The sequence below is a fragment of the Doryrhamphus excisus genome, chromosome 21 (assembly GCF_030265055.1).
Source record: "Doryrhamphus excisus isolate RoL2022-K1 chromosome 21, RoL_Dexc_1.0, whole genome shotgun sequence".
Lineage (NCBI taxonomy): Eukaryota > Metazoa > Chordata > Actinopteri > Syngnathiformes > Syngnathidae > Doryrhamphus > Doryrhamphus excisus.
The window spans coordinates 7,565,406-7,582,659 of record NC_080486.1 but is presented as its reverse complement, the minus strand read 5'-3'; the positions used below and the strand labels follow the sequence as shown (position 1 = coordinate 7,582,659).

The window sequence follows — 17,254 nt, the reverse complement described above, 5'->3', positions numbered from 1 at the left end:
GTTTTTTTTTAGAGGAAATCGCTCTCTTCATGTCCCGCCATTGCCATTTCTAGTCCGTCTCGCGCTGTCGGTTTGATTGAACCACGTGACATCGTGTTAGCCGATGTTTACCGAGTGTTGCCGAGGCCCAGTGGACCGGTAGCTGTGTTATTGCCGCAGACTGGAAATTAGATCAAGGGGAAAAAGTTTACAACTTAATTCCCGAAAGGTGTTAATAACCACATCTGTGACTTGTATATAAAAACGTAGAGGGTCCATAAGTGACATAGTATGTCAGTAACATTATACATGAAGTTATACTGCAATATGCACGGTACACATTAGCATACATGTTTTAACTATTTTTTTTAGAAAAATAATGAGTTAATCTCTAATACACATTGAGCATTGTATAGGTTTATTGCAAAAAACGCAATTGTGTTTTGATTGACTCAGCGTTTATTTTGAAAGTACCACCGGAAGTAACGAGGTTTAGCTTGACTAACCTAGCAGACAAGAGACAGAACTGGCGGACACGAAGCATCACATCACTCCTGCTCAGAGGTGCGTGAGGAAGACTTAAACATTTGAAGGGTTTACGTAGTCTTCTTTGTTGCTATTTTTTTTGGCTTTTTTTCTACCGCCGTTATCGTCCATAACTTGGAAAACAAACTTTGGACTTTTTTGGCACCGGATGCTGAGATGCGCACAAAGTGACAGCGGTCCTCTGTCCTCTTCCTTTATCCTCAACGAGCTATAAAAACGCAATGAAAGGTACATACTGTTTTTGTTCCTTTTGATTCTTTTTTATTGTTACACTTTATAGTAATGCAAACTTTGACACTTTATTCATGAATTGTGATGCTTCTGCATGCATTTTAGCACTTTCCCTCAAATAATCGTACAAAGTGATGCAGAGTAATGCTGGGTCTTAGTGACGTCACAAAACACTCAGCAGTGTTGCCCATGACCCCCCAGCAGCCCCCCAGTCCCATCTGTTTCCCATCAGGCCTGATGTTGTTCAGTGTAGCAGAGAGTAATTAGCTTTACTGTCAACAAACTGAAGCCTGTTGCTTTTACAGCTCTCACACACACTTACATATGTGTGTATGTACATGAAATGTACATACACTATAGATGATCTACGTTAGATGCTTCCACTTTGCACAACATTCCTCTTGCAGGAATTCCAGTTGTCTTTGTTTGCATCCAAAGTAGCGTGACTCCAAACTGTTGATGTCATGTGTTTCTCATTATGTCACACAGACGACTTTGCAGACGAGGAGGAAGTACAGTCTTTTGGCTACAAGAGGTTCGGTGAGTGTTTTACATTGTTCTTGTTGCTCATATGAGCAGAAACATTTGGCTTCATGGGACCCGACACATCCAAACCCACCAGAGGAGGCGCTGGAAGGGTTGAGAACTTTGTGAAAATTGTATCCAAAGTCCTCCTCACCCCAAAAAATGATTGAACCTCAAATATTTGAACCATGCTTGAAATATTTCAGTACTTTTATTTTGACACGTCATTGCTTGAAGCTGTTGAACCCATTTCTTTCATTTTTGGGGTATGCCTATTTGAGGGAATGAGGTCACATACATTACATGTTACATACAGTATGTATGGCTGCAAAGCATCGTGGGTATACATCCTGCTTTGACATCTTTACTGCTAAAAATGTGAATTTGGATCCCTTCACGTGGTACTGAAGGCTCCATCTTGGCAGGGGAGACTTCAAACTGTGTTCAAAGACATTCTGTGTCACCCGAGTAGAAGCATCCTGTTTGTTTTTGCCAAGCGGGAAGAACACGAAGAACACGAAGGTCGCTGTTGTGACATAGCCGCTCCTGAGGGTTCATACGTAGCTCCATGAGGTGCAAGCCGGTGTGCATGCATCACACTTTGTTTAAATCGTTTTTACAGGGGTGCACACAATTATAAACAGTACATAAGCTATATGTGAGCTGATGAACGATGAGGAGCATGCGGGTATTGAAACAACAGGAGATATAAAGGGAGAATGACCAGTAATTGCTTGTAGTTATTTGTAGTTACTCACTCCAATTAACTATAATTAGTTTCCAAGGAAAGTACACTGTACACTTAGCTTCCGTCATTTTTTGTCAAACTCTACAGTAAGAAAATGGTTTATTTATATTGTAAAAATAAATTAATTGCTTATTAATGAGGTATACACCCCCACCCCCTCACTACTATTTGAGAAGCATTGCATTAACTTAACTTGAACTGCATGGATGCTGAGTCCATAGTGAAAAAAGCTCTCCTCACATTCAGTGTGGAAGTGGTAAATTTTTGGCTTCTTACTTTGTCCTTTTTCCCCACTCAGTTTCAAACCCTCTCTTATGTTTAGAATAAATACGTTGGAGAGGCTAACTACTTAGCTTGTTTCCCTGTACAGATCCCCTAGCCTGCACTTAAGAGTTAAGAGTCTAGAGGGCTCTAATAATGGTAAAAGAATCATATTTATAAGGTCATTAGCAGCTACAAAAATATTTTATTTAATTCACTTATCACGGTTATGTCCGCAATGAATTAATCGCAATAAACAACATTAAGTAAGTTACTACTACGTCATCACTAATATCGGGAGAACCAGAGTATAGGGGGGAGGGAGACGCTTGCTGTGTCCCAGCAAGGTGCACTATATTCGGACACGTGCAGCCAGTGTGCCGCTACGGAAGTCAGGAGAACAGGAGTATAGAGTGGGAGGAGCCAATTAACCCCACCGACCCACCATGCTTTCATTCTTATGTATGCAACCTTTGCTGGTCTGAAGACTCCTGGGGAGGGGGGGGGTACTTTCGTACTCTCTGTACTTTTTATGGTTTCACAACCCCAGGTTTAGGCCCATGGGCTTCTTTGGCGCAGAATGATCCCCCCCGCCCAACAACCACCAATACCTCATCCATCAGGGTTACGTCAAACATGGTCTTGTTGCGGATCAGCAGCATGACAGGTTGAACATGTGAGAGTGAGCTTTAAACAAGGATGTTCTCGGGTCTGGCAGAGACGAACGGGAGGCGAGATAAGACTTGTTATCATGGAGAGGGGGGGCATATTTCATCCAGGGAGATGCAAAGGGAGTGAAGGGGAAGTAGAGGAGATACAGCCGGTGTTAAAAGGAATAACAGGAAGTGGATTGATGACCCAACAGGACCTTCTGGTGAGCATATGAGGCGACTAAAGCGGCATTAAAGGAATCCCGATGGAGGGAAATGGGTCATTCCTACAATTTGGTGCCATTTCAGAAGAAAAGATGCTTTATTTGGCAATGATGTTTCTCATTATCTGATCATTATCTACATCAGTTGGGAAACACTGGTGGTTTCATCTTTACTTTAAAGTACATAAAGCACCTTCAAGATGCATGGAGCAGATCAGCCATGTTGAAAGGCACATATGCTGCTAGTTATTACTAGATCTCTGACACACCTTTCGGAGACCCTCCCCTCCCCTCCTCATCCCTCCAGTGCTCACACAGCATATAATGACCCCCCGTGTCCTTGACGTGACCCGCATGCAGCCATCAGGGGAACTGCTTCGGGAGTTGACTGGGCCTTTTATGGGGTTCGATAGGAGGGTCTGACTCATTGATTTTGGAGAAACAGCAGAAAGCAAAAGTTCTTTCAGGGTCTCCTGCGAGAACCCCCCCCCCCCCCCCCCCCCCCCCCATGTTCAAAGTTGGCAAGGTATCGCTCTTTTGTTCTGTGGGCGTACACACGTGTGTGTTCCTCTGCGTAAAATGAATATAGAGCATCTCGAATGACGTCATAGTCTCTAAAATCTCTGACACTTCCCAGCAGGAGAACAGTCTTTTACAATGAATTTGGGATTCTAATTGGTCAAAGCTCGAAAAGCTTTCACGTCTCCTTCAAAAATGGTTATGAAACTGGAAGAAACCAAAGCCAAGATCAACTCACAGCGTCCTGGTTTGGAAGGTGGGGAGGAATAATAATGGTTGAATAACATTTAACATGTCAGGGCATGCACTAAGTCAAAGTATTAACATGTTGACACGTCAAAATCATTTGGTAGAACCAAGCCTCAGCTGTATCCTGTCCATATGGAAACCTTGATTTTTTTTAGACTTACGACGATGTGGAATTATTTCTACGAGTCATTTGGGGGGGAAAAGACATCATAATATAAGGAGATGAGTCATGTCCGTCAAAATATTATGTTGGTTTGTCGACATAGCGGGATTTTGAATCATGAGCTACATTGGCTTAAAACTACTATGTGGGTGACAAACGCTAAAATAACACGTAACTTAAAATTATTATTTTAAATGCCCGCAAGGCATGCTGGGTAGTCCAGCAGCAACAGTATGAACTATGAACAATAAAACATTGGATATCAAGAGTATGTTAACACCACCTGGATGACCTCCTCAACATATTTTGCAATCGAGCAAATGCAAGCTACCCAGCATACCTTGCGGCAACATTGCAAGAATATGTGGGTGCCTTTTTTGGCATTGGTCCTACATTGTTTTCATCCAGTCATCCCTTCCCGTCTGGATGGAACTAGGAACAAATCCGACAAATCCCAGGAACGTTCCTGTGCGGACAGGGTCTTAGCTGTTGGTTCCTCTCCTCTAACGTCAACTACCATCAGGACGTGGTAATGGCAGCACAACACAGCTCGTTTCTTTCTGACAGACTCCAACTTTGACATCATTTCGACAGACCCCGCCCCCCCAACCACTTTTGCATGTGACTGCAGAGATGCGAGGCCACCCAGAAAAAGGCCCAACGCCCACAATCTCCCATCTCACTGTGCCGTTGTTGCCCACCCTGGTCGTCTTTGTGTTTGCTCTTGGTGGTTTTGGATGTTTCACCGTGTAATGTTGGAGTTGATTGTTCATGGTGTCGTTTGCCTTCATGTTATGTTCGGAATCATTCTTATGTGTCATACACGCTTTGGGAATGAAGGAATCACAAGTTGGACTACAACCCATTCATTTACCTCACAAGAGTCGTGGGGGGTGCTGGAGCCTATCCCAGCTGTCTTCAGACAAGAGGCGGGGTACACGCTGGACTGGTCGCCAGCCAATCACAGGGCACATATAGACAAACAACCATTCACACTCACATTCATACCTATGGACAATTTGGAGTCGCCAATTAACCTAGCATGTTTTTGGAATGTGGGAGGAAACCGGAGTACCCGGAGAAAACACACACATGCAAAGAGAGAACATGCAAACTCCACACAGAAATGGAAGGAATTGAACCCTGGTCTCCGAGCTGTGAGGTCTGCGCACTAACCACTCCACCGTGCAGCCCTTGGACTACAACCCTCTATCTTAAATCTTGATCTTCTCAGGACATTTTGGACTTGATAGGTAAGCTCCAACTTAAGATAAAACACGCTTGGGCACGTCCTGACCCCCCCCTCCCGTTTGGGATGAGAACCAGACCCTCTCGTAGATCTAGTATCAGTATCATCTGACCTCACACATGTTCTTCTTGAAATACCACAAGACCCGGATCTCAAATACCTCTAATCCGACAGAGTTGATGATGAAGTGCACGATCAGCAAATCCCTGAGGGATCCGACAAGAATCTGTCGTTTAGATTTAAGAACCTCATCCTAATGCGGTGCGGTGATGGCAGGGTTATCTCTACACATTTTGAACACTTTCTGAGACGTAAACACGCCAAAATGTTTCCCACAGCCGAGCCTGGCAGAGAAGCACGCCTCAAATTCTCATTTTTGGAGGGTTTATTATCCCAGCTGCTCATCACAGGGAAAGTATTATTTTATTTGGGCATTACTCCCGACTAGTGACATGGAACTCTTTATTTTTCTTTCAATCGCTTGCCTGGACACCTAGCTTTTGCATCTAAACTCTGCCTTGTTTTTCTTATCCCGCTTCATTTTTGTCCCACTTTGGATTGTATTGGCTGGTGTCGTATCGCTCGATGCTAATGAGGCGGAGGCTGCAGACACACTGCAACGTTTGCAGTGTTTTAAACTCCCGTGTTTTGCTTTGTAACCCAACCCCAAGTCCCTCGGCACGCCCCTAATCCCTCCACCGAGTGGGTCCATTCCCTATTCCAACGCCGCTGTTGATTTAGTTTTCTGGAAAGTTGACCTGAGTCTTTGCAGAGCCCAACAAAAGGCTGCAAAGCAAATCAACAAATTTACATGAATGTTTATTTTAAAGACAATTGTTTGTGTTTTACCTTTAGCAAGTCACTTTTTTTTTGCATTTTCTTCGGCATGCATGCAACTACTTTATAGTTCTTGTCCCATAAAGGCTGTGATGGGATCTACTGTAAATAATTGTGATACGCTTTCTGGGCTCAACAAAGCATGCATGACAGATTTCTCACCTTCCAGATCTTTAAATCCCTCTTGTCTGCTTTCTGCCTCCAAACCAATGAAACATCTCAAGTTTTAATTCCACTCTCACCTTTGGGTCTTGTTTTTTTTAATGTTGAATGTTCTTTTCATCCTTTATGAGAGTTGGGAATAAACAGTTTTCTTCATTAGAAACTAATGAGGCTCAAATTTTAAGCTTTCTTTTGAAAAATAGGGATATAAAAGAAGCCCCTGGCGTGCATCACTGTCACATTCCACGATCCACATGGATGGAAATCTTTTTTTTTTCTTTACGTTTGTTTTTCAAGAAAAGCTGCACTTCAGGGTCACTGAAAGTCACTGATTCGTGTCCTCGAGTACAACTGGTTGCACACATGCACCATTGTGAAGTGGATGTGAGTCGGCTCACATAAAACATATGGGAGACAATTCACATGAAACCTATGGGAGTCAACTCACTTGAAGCGTATGTATATGTGAGTTAAATCACATAAAATTTATGTGAGTCAAATGAAGCATGTACGAGTCGACTTGAAATGTATGAGCATTTACTCATATGAAGCCTGTCTGAGTCAACTCAGAACGTGTGTGTCTACGCACATGAAGGGTATGCCAGTCGACTCATATGAGGTGTTCGTGAGGAGAATCGCATGACAAGCACATGAAGCGTAGTCGTGAGTCGATTCACATGAAAGCATATGTGAAGGCTCATATGAACTCATAGGACTCATATGAATCGTATGACATAAAGCGTATGTGAGTCGACATGAAGCTTATGTGAATGGAATCACATGAATTGTTTGTTGGGAGACTCGCATCACACGCACATGATGTGAGTCACCTCACTTGAACCTGGTGACTCATATGAAGCATATGAAGCATATGAGCATACGTTTCATGTGAGACTCGCCTGAAGTGTGAGACTCTCATGAAACGCACATGAAGCGTATGTTAGTCGTGAGTCGATGTCATGAAACGTATGACATGAAACATATGTGGGTCAACTGGCATGAAGCTTATGTGAGCGGAACCACATGAAGCGAGAGTCGACTCACATGAAGTTTATGTGAACGGAACCACATGAAGCGAGAGTCGACTCGCAAGCAGCATATGTTAGTCGTGAGTCGACTCACATGAAACATATGTGAGTCGACTCACATGACGTTTATGTGAATGGAATCGCATGAAGCGAGAGTCGACTCACATGAAGCGTATGTGAGTAAACTCACGTGAAGGTTATGTGAATGGAATCACATGAAGCGAAGTCGACGCACATGAAGTGTATGTTCGCCGTGAGTCGACTCGCATGAAATATATGAGTCGACTGCCATGAAGTTTATGTGAATGGAATCACATGGAGCGAGAGTCGACTTACATGAAGCATATGTGAGTCATGAGTCAACTCACATGAATTTTATGTGAACGGAACCACATGAAGAGAGAGTCAACTCACATTAAGTGTATGTTAGTCGTGAGTTGACTCGCATGAAACATACGTGAGTCGACTCGCATGAAGCATATGTGAGTCGATTCACATGAAGTTCATATGAATGGAATCACATGAAGCGAGAGTCAACTCACATGAAACGTATGTTAGTCATGAGTCAACTCGTATGAAGCATATGTGAGTCGACTCGCAAGCAGCATATGTTAGTCGTGAGTCGACTCACACGAAACATATGTGAGTCGACTCACATGAAGTTTATGTGAATGAAATCACATGAAGCGAGAGTCGACTTACATGAAGCGTATGTAAGTCATGAGTCAACTCACATGAAGTTTATGTGAATGGAATCACATGAAGCGAGAGTCAACTCACCTGAAGCGTATGTTAGTCGTGAGTCGACTCGAATGAAGCATATGTGAGTCAACTCAGATGAAGTTTATGTGAACGGAACCACATGAAGTGAGAGTCGACTCACATGAAGCATATGTTAGTCGTGAGTCGACTCGCATGAAGCATATGTGAGTCGACTCGCATGAAGCATATGTGAGTCGACTCACATGAAGCATATGTGAGTCGAATCACATGAAGTTTATGTGAATGGAATCTCATAAAGCGAGAGTCGACTTAAATGAAGTGTATGTTAGTTGTGAGTCGACTCACATGAAGTTTATGTGAATGGAATCACATGAAGCGAGAGTCGACTAACATGAAGTGTATGCTAGTCGTGAGTCAACCCGCATGAAACATATGTGAGTCGACTCGCATGAAACATATGTAAGTCAACTCACATGAAGTTTATGTGAATGGAATCACAGGAAGTGAGAGTTGACTCACATGAAGCGTATGTTAGTCGTGAGTCGACTCACATGAAGTTTTTGTGAATGGAATCACATGAAACGTGAGTCGACTCACATGAAGCGTATGTGAGGCGACTCACATGAAGCGTATGACATGAAACATATGTGAGTCAACTCACATGAAGCGTCCGTGAGTCGTGGGGCCTCCAACCCCCCCCCCCCCCCCCCCCCCACCCCCCACCCCCGAAACTTGTGGTTGAGAAATGGTGGGGTTTGAGGTTACATAGTGCTGGACTTGACGTAAAAATTCATTCAATTACATTTCCCAGTCGGAGTTGACTGTAATAAATGTGCACTGTGCTTCCTGGAAATGTGTTGTTACACTTGGGGAGGCAGGGAGTGTTGAAACCTCATTGCTTTGTATTTCTTACCATGGAAACTCTGACACGGATTTACAGTAAATAAGCAGAATATTTAATGGTTTGAGTGGGAAAAAGTTTGTTACCATGTTTTTATTATTGATAATTTCTTTGTTTGCATGAAAAAGATTACTGTTGTTTGGCGCTTGGGTTCAGATCAGTGCAAGCCGTATGGCAAAAACTAAGTAATTTCCAAGTTGCAACACTCCAAATGATGTTAAAATAAGCCTGAAAAATTATTTGTTGCAGGTGTAAACAGGACCCTTTTTCTCACATACTTCCTGAAATGCAAATTAAACACAGCCGTGTTCCGGTAAGCACTCCGTAGTCCAAAGTGTTCCGTCCTGGTTGTGATACGGTCCACATTATATTACATACTGCAAATTCGATCGACTTCATCGAGTTGATTGAAGTCTTTTATCTGGTGCGGCTGAGGAAGAAAATAAGCATGAGTCTAAACAGGTCTGTGGGGGGTTGTTTTGCTGTCCCCTGCCCCTTCACCACCCGGGGCCATGAGGGAACTGTTTAATGTAGACTCCAGGCATTGTTTGTCCAGATGTGGAATGGAGTCCTGGTGGTGGCCAGTCCTAAGCTTAATACCTAAATCTGCTTCTTATGTAAAGAAGCACAATGGAAAGTCAAAAGCTTCGATTTTCTCCCCACAGGGATCCAGGAGGGCACCGAGTGCACTAAGTGTAAGAATGAATGGGCACTGAAGACCTCCATAGCCTTGCTCTACGTCTTGTGCACGCTCCTCACCATCGCTGTGGCTGTACTTGGATATAAAGGTATGAAGACGTTTAAGGCTTGATCCCAACTATCGTCATTCATCTTATCTTCCTTTGTTTCGAGTGAACGGTGGTGTTTAAAGGGAGACCGGGGGTGCTATTGGAGCTGGAACTGCAACAGTTACATTTATTGTAAATAATCATTCGGAATTAGACTAGAAGGCGTTGACAAAATTTAAGGTTAATCCGAGGGACAGATAAATCTACCGGTCCCCCTGCCCTGGAGTTGCCCAGTTGTCCAGTTCAAACTCAGCAAAAGCCTCAAAAGCTCATTAATAAACAGGAAGTTAGGTTGTCCTAAACAAAGAAAATGTCTGGCACATAAGAGGTAAACTGAACCTCTCTGTTTATTTGATCAAAGCTCACCAGGGGCTCCACTTCCTGGTTGTTTTTTTAAGTAGTGAAAAGGGGAAGAAGTTATGTTAATATGTGTTGAGGTTGTGTGTCTCAAGCACCATGTCCCCTAGAGCTCTGAGCTCAGCGAGCTCCACTCTGCACACTTTCATGCAGACCTAATCAATCCCAGATGGACCGGGAGGCGAAGGTGCAACTCAATGCAACTCTGGCGAAAGCCTAGCCAAATTGTGTTTTTACTGTCTGAAAACAAAAGTCCGTCAAGGGACCACACAGGGACACAGGTCCGTGTCCACGTCTTAATCATGTGCTTGTTTTTATTGTCTGATCATTGGATCTAGTTTCAGCAATGTTATAAAGACCATATACCATAATAGTCAATGTCAGGTAGTGACTTAGTCTCACCACACCTTAAAGTTCATCCTTGACTGAGTCCATCGTCAATCAGATTCCATCGCAATGAGCTCGACTAATTCACTGTTTTGTAAGGGAGTGATCCATCACTTTCTCGTGCCGTTCCCCCCCCCCCAAATTGCAGCTTTAGAGAAGCCCAAGGTGGTCCCCAGGTAAAGGATGCGTCCCCCTGGTGAGGCTGGTACTGGCCATAGGATGATTTCCTGAAATCCCAGACACATTCCAGAGGAAATGAACACCGGTGTCGCCTGTGGGGGCGTGAAGAGCATCCCCTGCCACAGTGTTGTCTTTGATCCCCGTGTTTACTAAAGACCCCACCCCCGGCCCCTCCAGAACACCTCCCGTCCCATCCTCAGTCTTGTCGTCGCCCCCCCTTGCCCTCTTTATGAGCTCTATCTGTCTCTTTCTAAATTGAAAACCTCATTAAAGCTGATTATTGTTTTACTTTGCTTGACCGCCGGCGCTCTTGACCTAATCCGAAGAGTTCCACCATTATTACATCGACATCTACAAGATATGCCCAGTGATCTCTTTTTGTGTTTGTTCATAAGCTTCATTGGTTTCATGTGATCCTTTTTCATAAATGATGTCTGGTCGCAGACCATTCTGTCTGCTTAATAAAAGCACAATGAGACAAACACGATGCCAACCTTCATGCCGTCTTTGGTTGCAGTGGTGCAAAGAGTGGACAACGTGTCTGCAGGCATTGCCAACTATGGAGGAAAGATTATTGCAGTGGAAAGTGACTTGAAAAAGCTAGGTAAGTCTTGGATGTTCTTGTATATAAAAATGCATCTGTAGATGTAACAAGACAAATGTCGTCATTCAGATGATCAAACTGGGGAAAAGTCCGAGAACACCACCACGGAGATCCAGGCTTTTAAGAACAATGTCAGGACTCTACAGATACAACTGTCCCTGATAGAGGAGCACATTCACAGCGACCAGGCCAAGATGAGCCAACTACAGAACCTCGGCTCAGACATCCAGAGCAACCAGGGTTCCATTCAGGGTCTGCTGGATAGCAACACGGCCGCCTTGCGCTTTGTCAACAGCACCTTACATTCTTACGGCAACATCATTGAGAGTCTGCAAGATGACACAGTCAGGCTGCAGAGAGATCTTCAGCAGCAGGTGAAACTTCAGAACCAAGTCTTGCTGAGCATTGGCAGCCTGAACCTCACACAAGCCCAGCAACGGGGCGTCATTAACTCTCTGCATCGTGCCGTGGATGACACCAGTCAGAGCATTCAGAAAATCCGCAATGACTTTCAAAGCCTTGAGCAGACCAGTCGTCAGACGCTGTCTGATAGCGAGTGGCTCCGGAGTAAGGTGGACAATCTCCAGGTTCTGGCCACAAATACCTCGATACTCTCCAAGGCCAACAACGACAGCTTGGAGGAGGTCGCATCCCAGCTGACCTTCATGTCCAATCAGTTACAGAACACCAGTGGCTTGGCTGATGCCCACGGTCAGGCCCTGAGGGAGATCCTCGACCGGGAAAAGGACTTCGGCAACCTTACGTCCTCTAAATTTGAGCGTCTGGAGGTCCGTCTAGATGAGTCCGAGCAGAGCATGGACCGTGTGACAGGCAACATCAGCTTCACCACACAGCTCCTAGGCGCCATCAACCTCAACTTAAACGACCTGCGCTCGTGTTCCGAGACAGTTGGTCGTCACTCTGAGTTCTTGTTGAACCTCAACAATAGCATGGCTGACATGAGGACGGATGAAGCCGGCCTGAGATCGCAGCAAGAGGAGTTGGCGACACGTTTGGACAAGGAGGTCACCAGCCTCTCCATCATCATGGAGGAGATGAAGCTGGTGGACACCAAGCACTCCCAGTTAATAACCAACTTCACGATACTACAAGGCAAGACATGAATATCTCTGTTTGTTTGTATGCTTCCAACTTACTTCCATTACATCACTTAATTCCATATTTCAGGTCCTCCTGGTCCCAGAGGGCCAAGGGGGGACAAAGGGCCTTCAGGGCCATCTGGCCAACCCGGTCAGAAGGGCGAGAAAGGGGAAAAGGGTGCATCAGGGATACGGGGACCAAGAGGAGAGCAGGGTATTCCAGGCCCACCAGGTCTTCCAGGTTTAAAAGGTCTCCCAGGCGTCCCAGGAAACCCAGGGTCTAAGGGTCCCAGAGGATCTGGAGGAAGAGCTGGACCTCCGGGAGGTAAAGGTGAACCGGGCACTGCCGGTCTACCTGGTAGAGATGGACAGCCTGGTCTCCAGGGGGCACAGGGCCCACCGGGCATTCGAGGTCCAATGGGGCCAGCTGGAGAACAGGGGCCAAGGGGACTGCAGGGACCAGTGGGGCCACCAGGGCCAGCGGGGCCACCGGGACCGTCAGGAATTCCCACACGTGGATCAGTCATTCCCTTGGGTCCGGTGTCTCTGCAGGATGAAGCAGTAGCTCCGACTCGCTGGACCCCAGGTAAAACCTCCCCCAAGACCACCATCATGAATGTCAACAGGAACACTGAGGTGATTGCTTGTTCTACAGGATGTCCTTCTGAGTGGCTTCACTACCGAGACAAGTGCTACTTCTTATCCAAAGACCAGCGCAGTTTTGATGATGCAAAGACCACATGTGAATTCCACTCTGCTTCCTTGTTGATCATCAGTGATGCGGAGGAACAGGCGAGTCTTTTGCTGTTGCGTTTGCATGGTAATGGCCGCTGCCGAGGAGGCTTTGTGTGTTCCCGTTCCATTTTGGAAAGAGGATCACCCAGATGAAATCATGCAATAGTTTTACATCAACTTCAAAGATTATTTCTGTCAGGTCGTTTGAAATCAGTCTAGTTGACTTGAATGAAAAAGATGAAACATCTCACCTTCCTTGTGGTTCACCTCAGAAATGGCTGACGCAGCAGACATCAGGGAAGGGCTACTTCTGGATGGCTCTGACCGATAGAGAGGAGGAGAATGTGTGGCGATGGCTGGATGGCAGCGAGCCTGCATTCACGTTAGTACTCATTCATTTCCATTCATTTATTTTCTACCGCTTATCCTCACGAAGGTCGCAAGGGGTGCTGGAGCCTATCCCAGCTGTCTTCGGGGAAGGAAAGAATCTACCCAACTCTAACCACGACAGTTTACTTCCTCAGTAACTACTCTACTCATTCGGTCTTCATTAGTTCCTCAGTCGCTTCTCTAAATGTGTGTCTTACATCCTCAGTAACTATACTCTACTTATTAGTTCCTCATTAGTTCCTCAGTAACTACTCTAAATGTATGTTCATTAGTTCTTCAGTAACTACTCATTGGTTCTTCATTAGGTCCTCAGCAACTACTCTAAATGTATATGCCTTAGTTCCTCCTTCTTGGGTTTTCATTACTTCATCAGTAACTACTCATAAAATCATCATTTGTTCCTCAGTAACTACTCTAAATGTATGTGCTTTAGTTTCTCAATAAGTACTCTTTAAATCTTCACAGGTTCTTCAGTAACTACTCTAAATGTATGTGCCTTAGTTTTTCAGTAACTACTCTTTGGTTCTTCATTAGGTCCTCAGTAACTACTCTAAATGTATATGCCTTAGTTCCTCCTCCTCGGGTTTTCATTAGTTCATCAGTAACTACTCACTAAATTGTCATTAATTCCTCAGTAACTACTCTAAATGTATGTGCTTTAGTTTCTCAGTAAGTACTCTTTAAATCTTCACAAGTTCTTCAGTAACTACTCTAAATGTATGTGCCTTAGTTCTTCAGTAACTACTCTTTGGTTCTTCATTAGGTCCTCAGTAACTACTCTAAATGTATATGCCTTAGTTCCTCCTCCTCAGGTTTTCATTAGTTCATCAGTAACTACTCATTAAATTGTCATTAGTTCCTCAGTAACTAATCTAAATATATGTGTTTTAGTTTCTCAGTAAGTACTCTTTAAATCTTCACAAGTTCTTCAGTAACTACTCTAAATGTATGTGCATTAGTTCTTCAGTAGCTACTCATTGGTTCTTCATTAGGTCCTCAGTAACTACTCTAAATGTATATGCCTTAGTTCCTCCTTCTCAGGTTTTCATTAGTTCATCAGTAACTACTCATTAAATCGTCATTAGTTCATCAGTAACTACTCATTAAATCGTCATTAGTTCCTCAGTAACTACTCTAAAAGTATGTGCCTTAGTTCTTCAGTAACTACTCTAAATGTATGTGAATTAGTTATTCAGTAACTACTCATTGGTTCTTCATTAGGTCCTCAGTAACTACTCTAAATGTATATGACTTAGTTCCTCCTCCTCGGGTTTTCATTAGTTCATCAGTAACTACTCATTAAATCATCATTAGTTCCTCAGTAACTACTCTAAATGTATGTGCTTTAGTTTCTCAGTAAGTACTCTTTAAATCTTCAGAAGTTCTTCAGTAACTACTCTAAATGTATGTGAATTAGTTATTCAGTAACTACTCATTGGTTCTTCATTAGCTCCTCAGTAACTACTCTAAATGTATATGCCTTAGTTCCTCCTTCTCAGGTTTTCATTAGTTCATCAGTAACTACTCATTAAATCGCCATTAGTTCCTCAGTAACTACTCTAAATGTATGTGCTTTAGTTTCTCAGTAAGTACTCTTTAAATCTTCACAGGTTCTTCAGTAACTACTCTAAAAGTATGTGCCTTAGTTCTTCAGTAACTACTCATTGGTTCTTCATTAGGTCCTCAGTAACTACTCTAAATGTATAGAACTTAGTTCACCCTCCTTGGGTTTTCATTAGTTCATCAGTAACTACTCATTCAAATGTCATTAGTTCCTCAGGAACTACTCTAAATGTATGTGCTTTAGTTTCTCAGTAAGTACTCTTTAAATCTTCACAAGTTATTCAGTAACTACTCTAAATGTATGTGCCTTAGTTCTTCAGTAACTACTCATTGGTTCTTCATTAGGTCCTCAGTAACTACTCTAAATGTATATGCCTTAGTTCCTCCATCTCAGGTTTTCATTAGTTAATCAGTAACTACTCATAAAATAGTCATTAGTTCCTCAGTAACTCCTCTAAATCTATGCGCTTTAGTTTCTCAGTAAGTACTCTTTAAATCTTCACAAGTTCTTCACAAACTACTCTAAATGTATGTGCCTTAGTTCTTCAGTAACTACTCATCAGCATCAATCATTGGTTCCTCATTAGATCCTCAGTAACTGCTCTAAATGTATATGCCTTAGTTCCTCCTCCTCAGGTTCTCATTACTTCATCAGTAACTACTCATTAAATCATCATTAGTTCTTCAGTAACTACTCTAAATGTATGTGCATTAGTTCTTCAGTAGCTACTCATTGGTTCTTCATTAGGTCCTCAGTAACTACTCTAAATGTATATGCCTTAGTTCCTCCTCCTCTGGTTTTCATTAGTTCATCAGTAACTACTTGTTAAATCGTCATTAGTTCCTCAGTAACTACTCTAAATGTATGTGCCTTAGTTCTTCAGTAACTACTCATTGGTTCTTCATTAGGTCCTCAGTAACTACTCTAAATGTATATGCCTTAGTTCCTCCGTCTCAGGTTTTCATTAGTTCATCAGTAACTACTCGTTAAATCGTCATTAGTTCCTCAGTAACTACTCTAATTTGCTCAGTTCCTTTTTTTTTAAACTACTACTGAGTTTATTCATTTTCTACCGTTAAGAGGGTCGTGGGGGGTGCTGGAGCCTATCCCAGCTGTTTTCGGGCGAGAGGCGATGTACACCCTGGACTGGTGGCCAGCCAATCACAGGGCACATATAGACAAACAACCATTCACACTCACATTCATACCTATGGACAATTTGGAGTCGCCAATTAACCTAGCATGTTTTTGGAATGTGGGAGGAAACTGGAGTCCTGGAGAAAACCCATGCATACACAGGGAGAACATGCAAACTCCACACAGAGATAGCCGAGGGTGGGATTGAACTCGGGTCTCTTAGCTGTGAGGTCTACCTTAATGCATAGCTACCTGGTGGAACTAAACAGTAACATTGCCGCCTGTTGTTCGTCTGCAGGAAGTGGAAAGCCGGCCAGCCTGACAACTGGGGTCACGGCCATGAAAGTGGCGAGGACTGTGCAGGTCTCATCCACCAAGCCTTGTGGAATGACTTCTCCTGTGAAGACCTCATAAACTACATTTGCGAGAAACAACAGGAGACAAGTATGGCCCATCTTTGTCTCCGTAGTGTTGAAATGTTTCTAATGACATTTACTCCACAGCAGGGAGTCCGGGCTCCTAGCGCTGACTTGCAAGGCGGTGGGCGTGGAGCTGAGATTCCAATGAGCAGCTAGACTGGACCAACGTGGTTCTGGTCCACATGGAAACAATAAAGGGACACATTTGGACCCATGAAGACTTTATCTTCCCAAGTGTCTAATGAGTGCAATACAGCAGACAGCCAAAGGAGGACAAATTATCATTTTGACTGCTTGATATATATTTTGATGGTACATGTTATATATTTTACTCTCCTTGTCATGAATGTCAATTATTGCCTGATGAATTTATGGGACATTAATTTAGGTTTAGTCGTTCCTTGAGTCCATGAAGAAGAATCCCTCAGGTCAATACAACAATTTAATATGACAAATCCATCATTATTTGTTAAGTTGATGTTTATTGCTGTTTCTACATAAAGAATGTCTGCTGTGATATCATATGTAATATTTCTTCTGTATTTATTTATGAGTTATACTTTCTGGGTGAGATAATGGCCACTAAGGGGCGTATTGC

At 43.5% G+C, this 17,254-nt stretch overlaps 1 protein-coding gene across 2 annotated transcripts; it reads left to right on the top strand.

Moving 5' to 3' along the window:
• The first annotated feature begins 503 nt into the window (after window positions 1-503).
• On the top strand, window positions 504-17,135 carry LOC131109004 (collectin-12-like). 2 transcript variants are annotated; one of them, XM_058060521.1, is made up of 10 exons: window positions 504-753; window positions 1,246-1,296; window positions 9,661-9,783; window positions 11,225-11,311; window positions 11,381-12,424; window positions 12,500-12,997; window positions 13,067-13,203; window positions 13,419-13,528; window positions 16,536-16,681; window positions 16,741-17,129. In XM_058060521.1, the coding sequence occupies exons 1-10, from the start codon at window positions 747-749 to the stop codon at window positions 16,758-16,760; spliced, it is 2,223 nt and encodes a 740-aa protein (XP_057916504.1). In that variant the 5' UTR covers window positions 504-746; the 3' UTR covers window positions 16,761-17,129. The 2 variants fall into 2 exon arrangements, with proteins under 2 accessions (XP_057916504.1, XP_057916503.1); XM_058060520.1 differs by having other exon boundaries at window positions 12,500-13,203; window positions 16,741-17,135.
• The last annotated feature ends 119 nt before the right edge of the window (window positions 17,136-17,254 follow it).

Bases quoted from the DNA above. Each gene is read 5' to 3' on its own strand.
- LOC131109004 (XM_058060520.1), top strand. The intron at 11,312-11,380 runs GTAAGTCTTGGA...GTCGTCATTCAG, and splicing joins AAGTGACTTGAAAAAGCTAG to ATGATCAAACTGGGGAAAAG. The intron at 16,682-16,740 runs GTATGGCCCATC...TTTACTCCACAG, and splicing joins CGAGAAACAACAGGAGACAA to CAGGGAGTCCGGGCTCCTAG.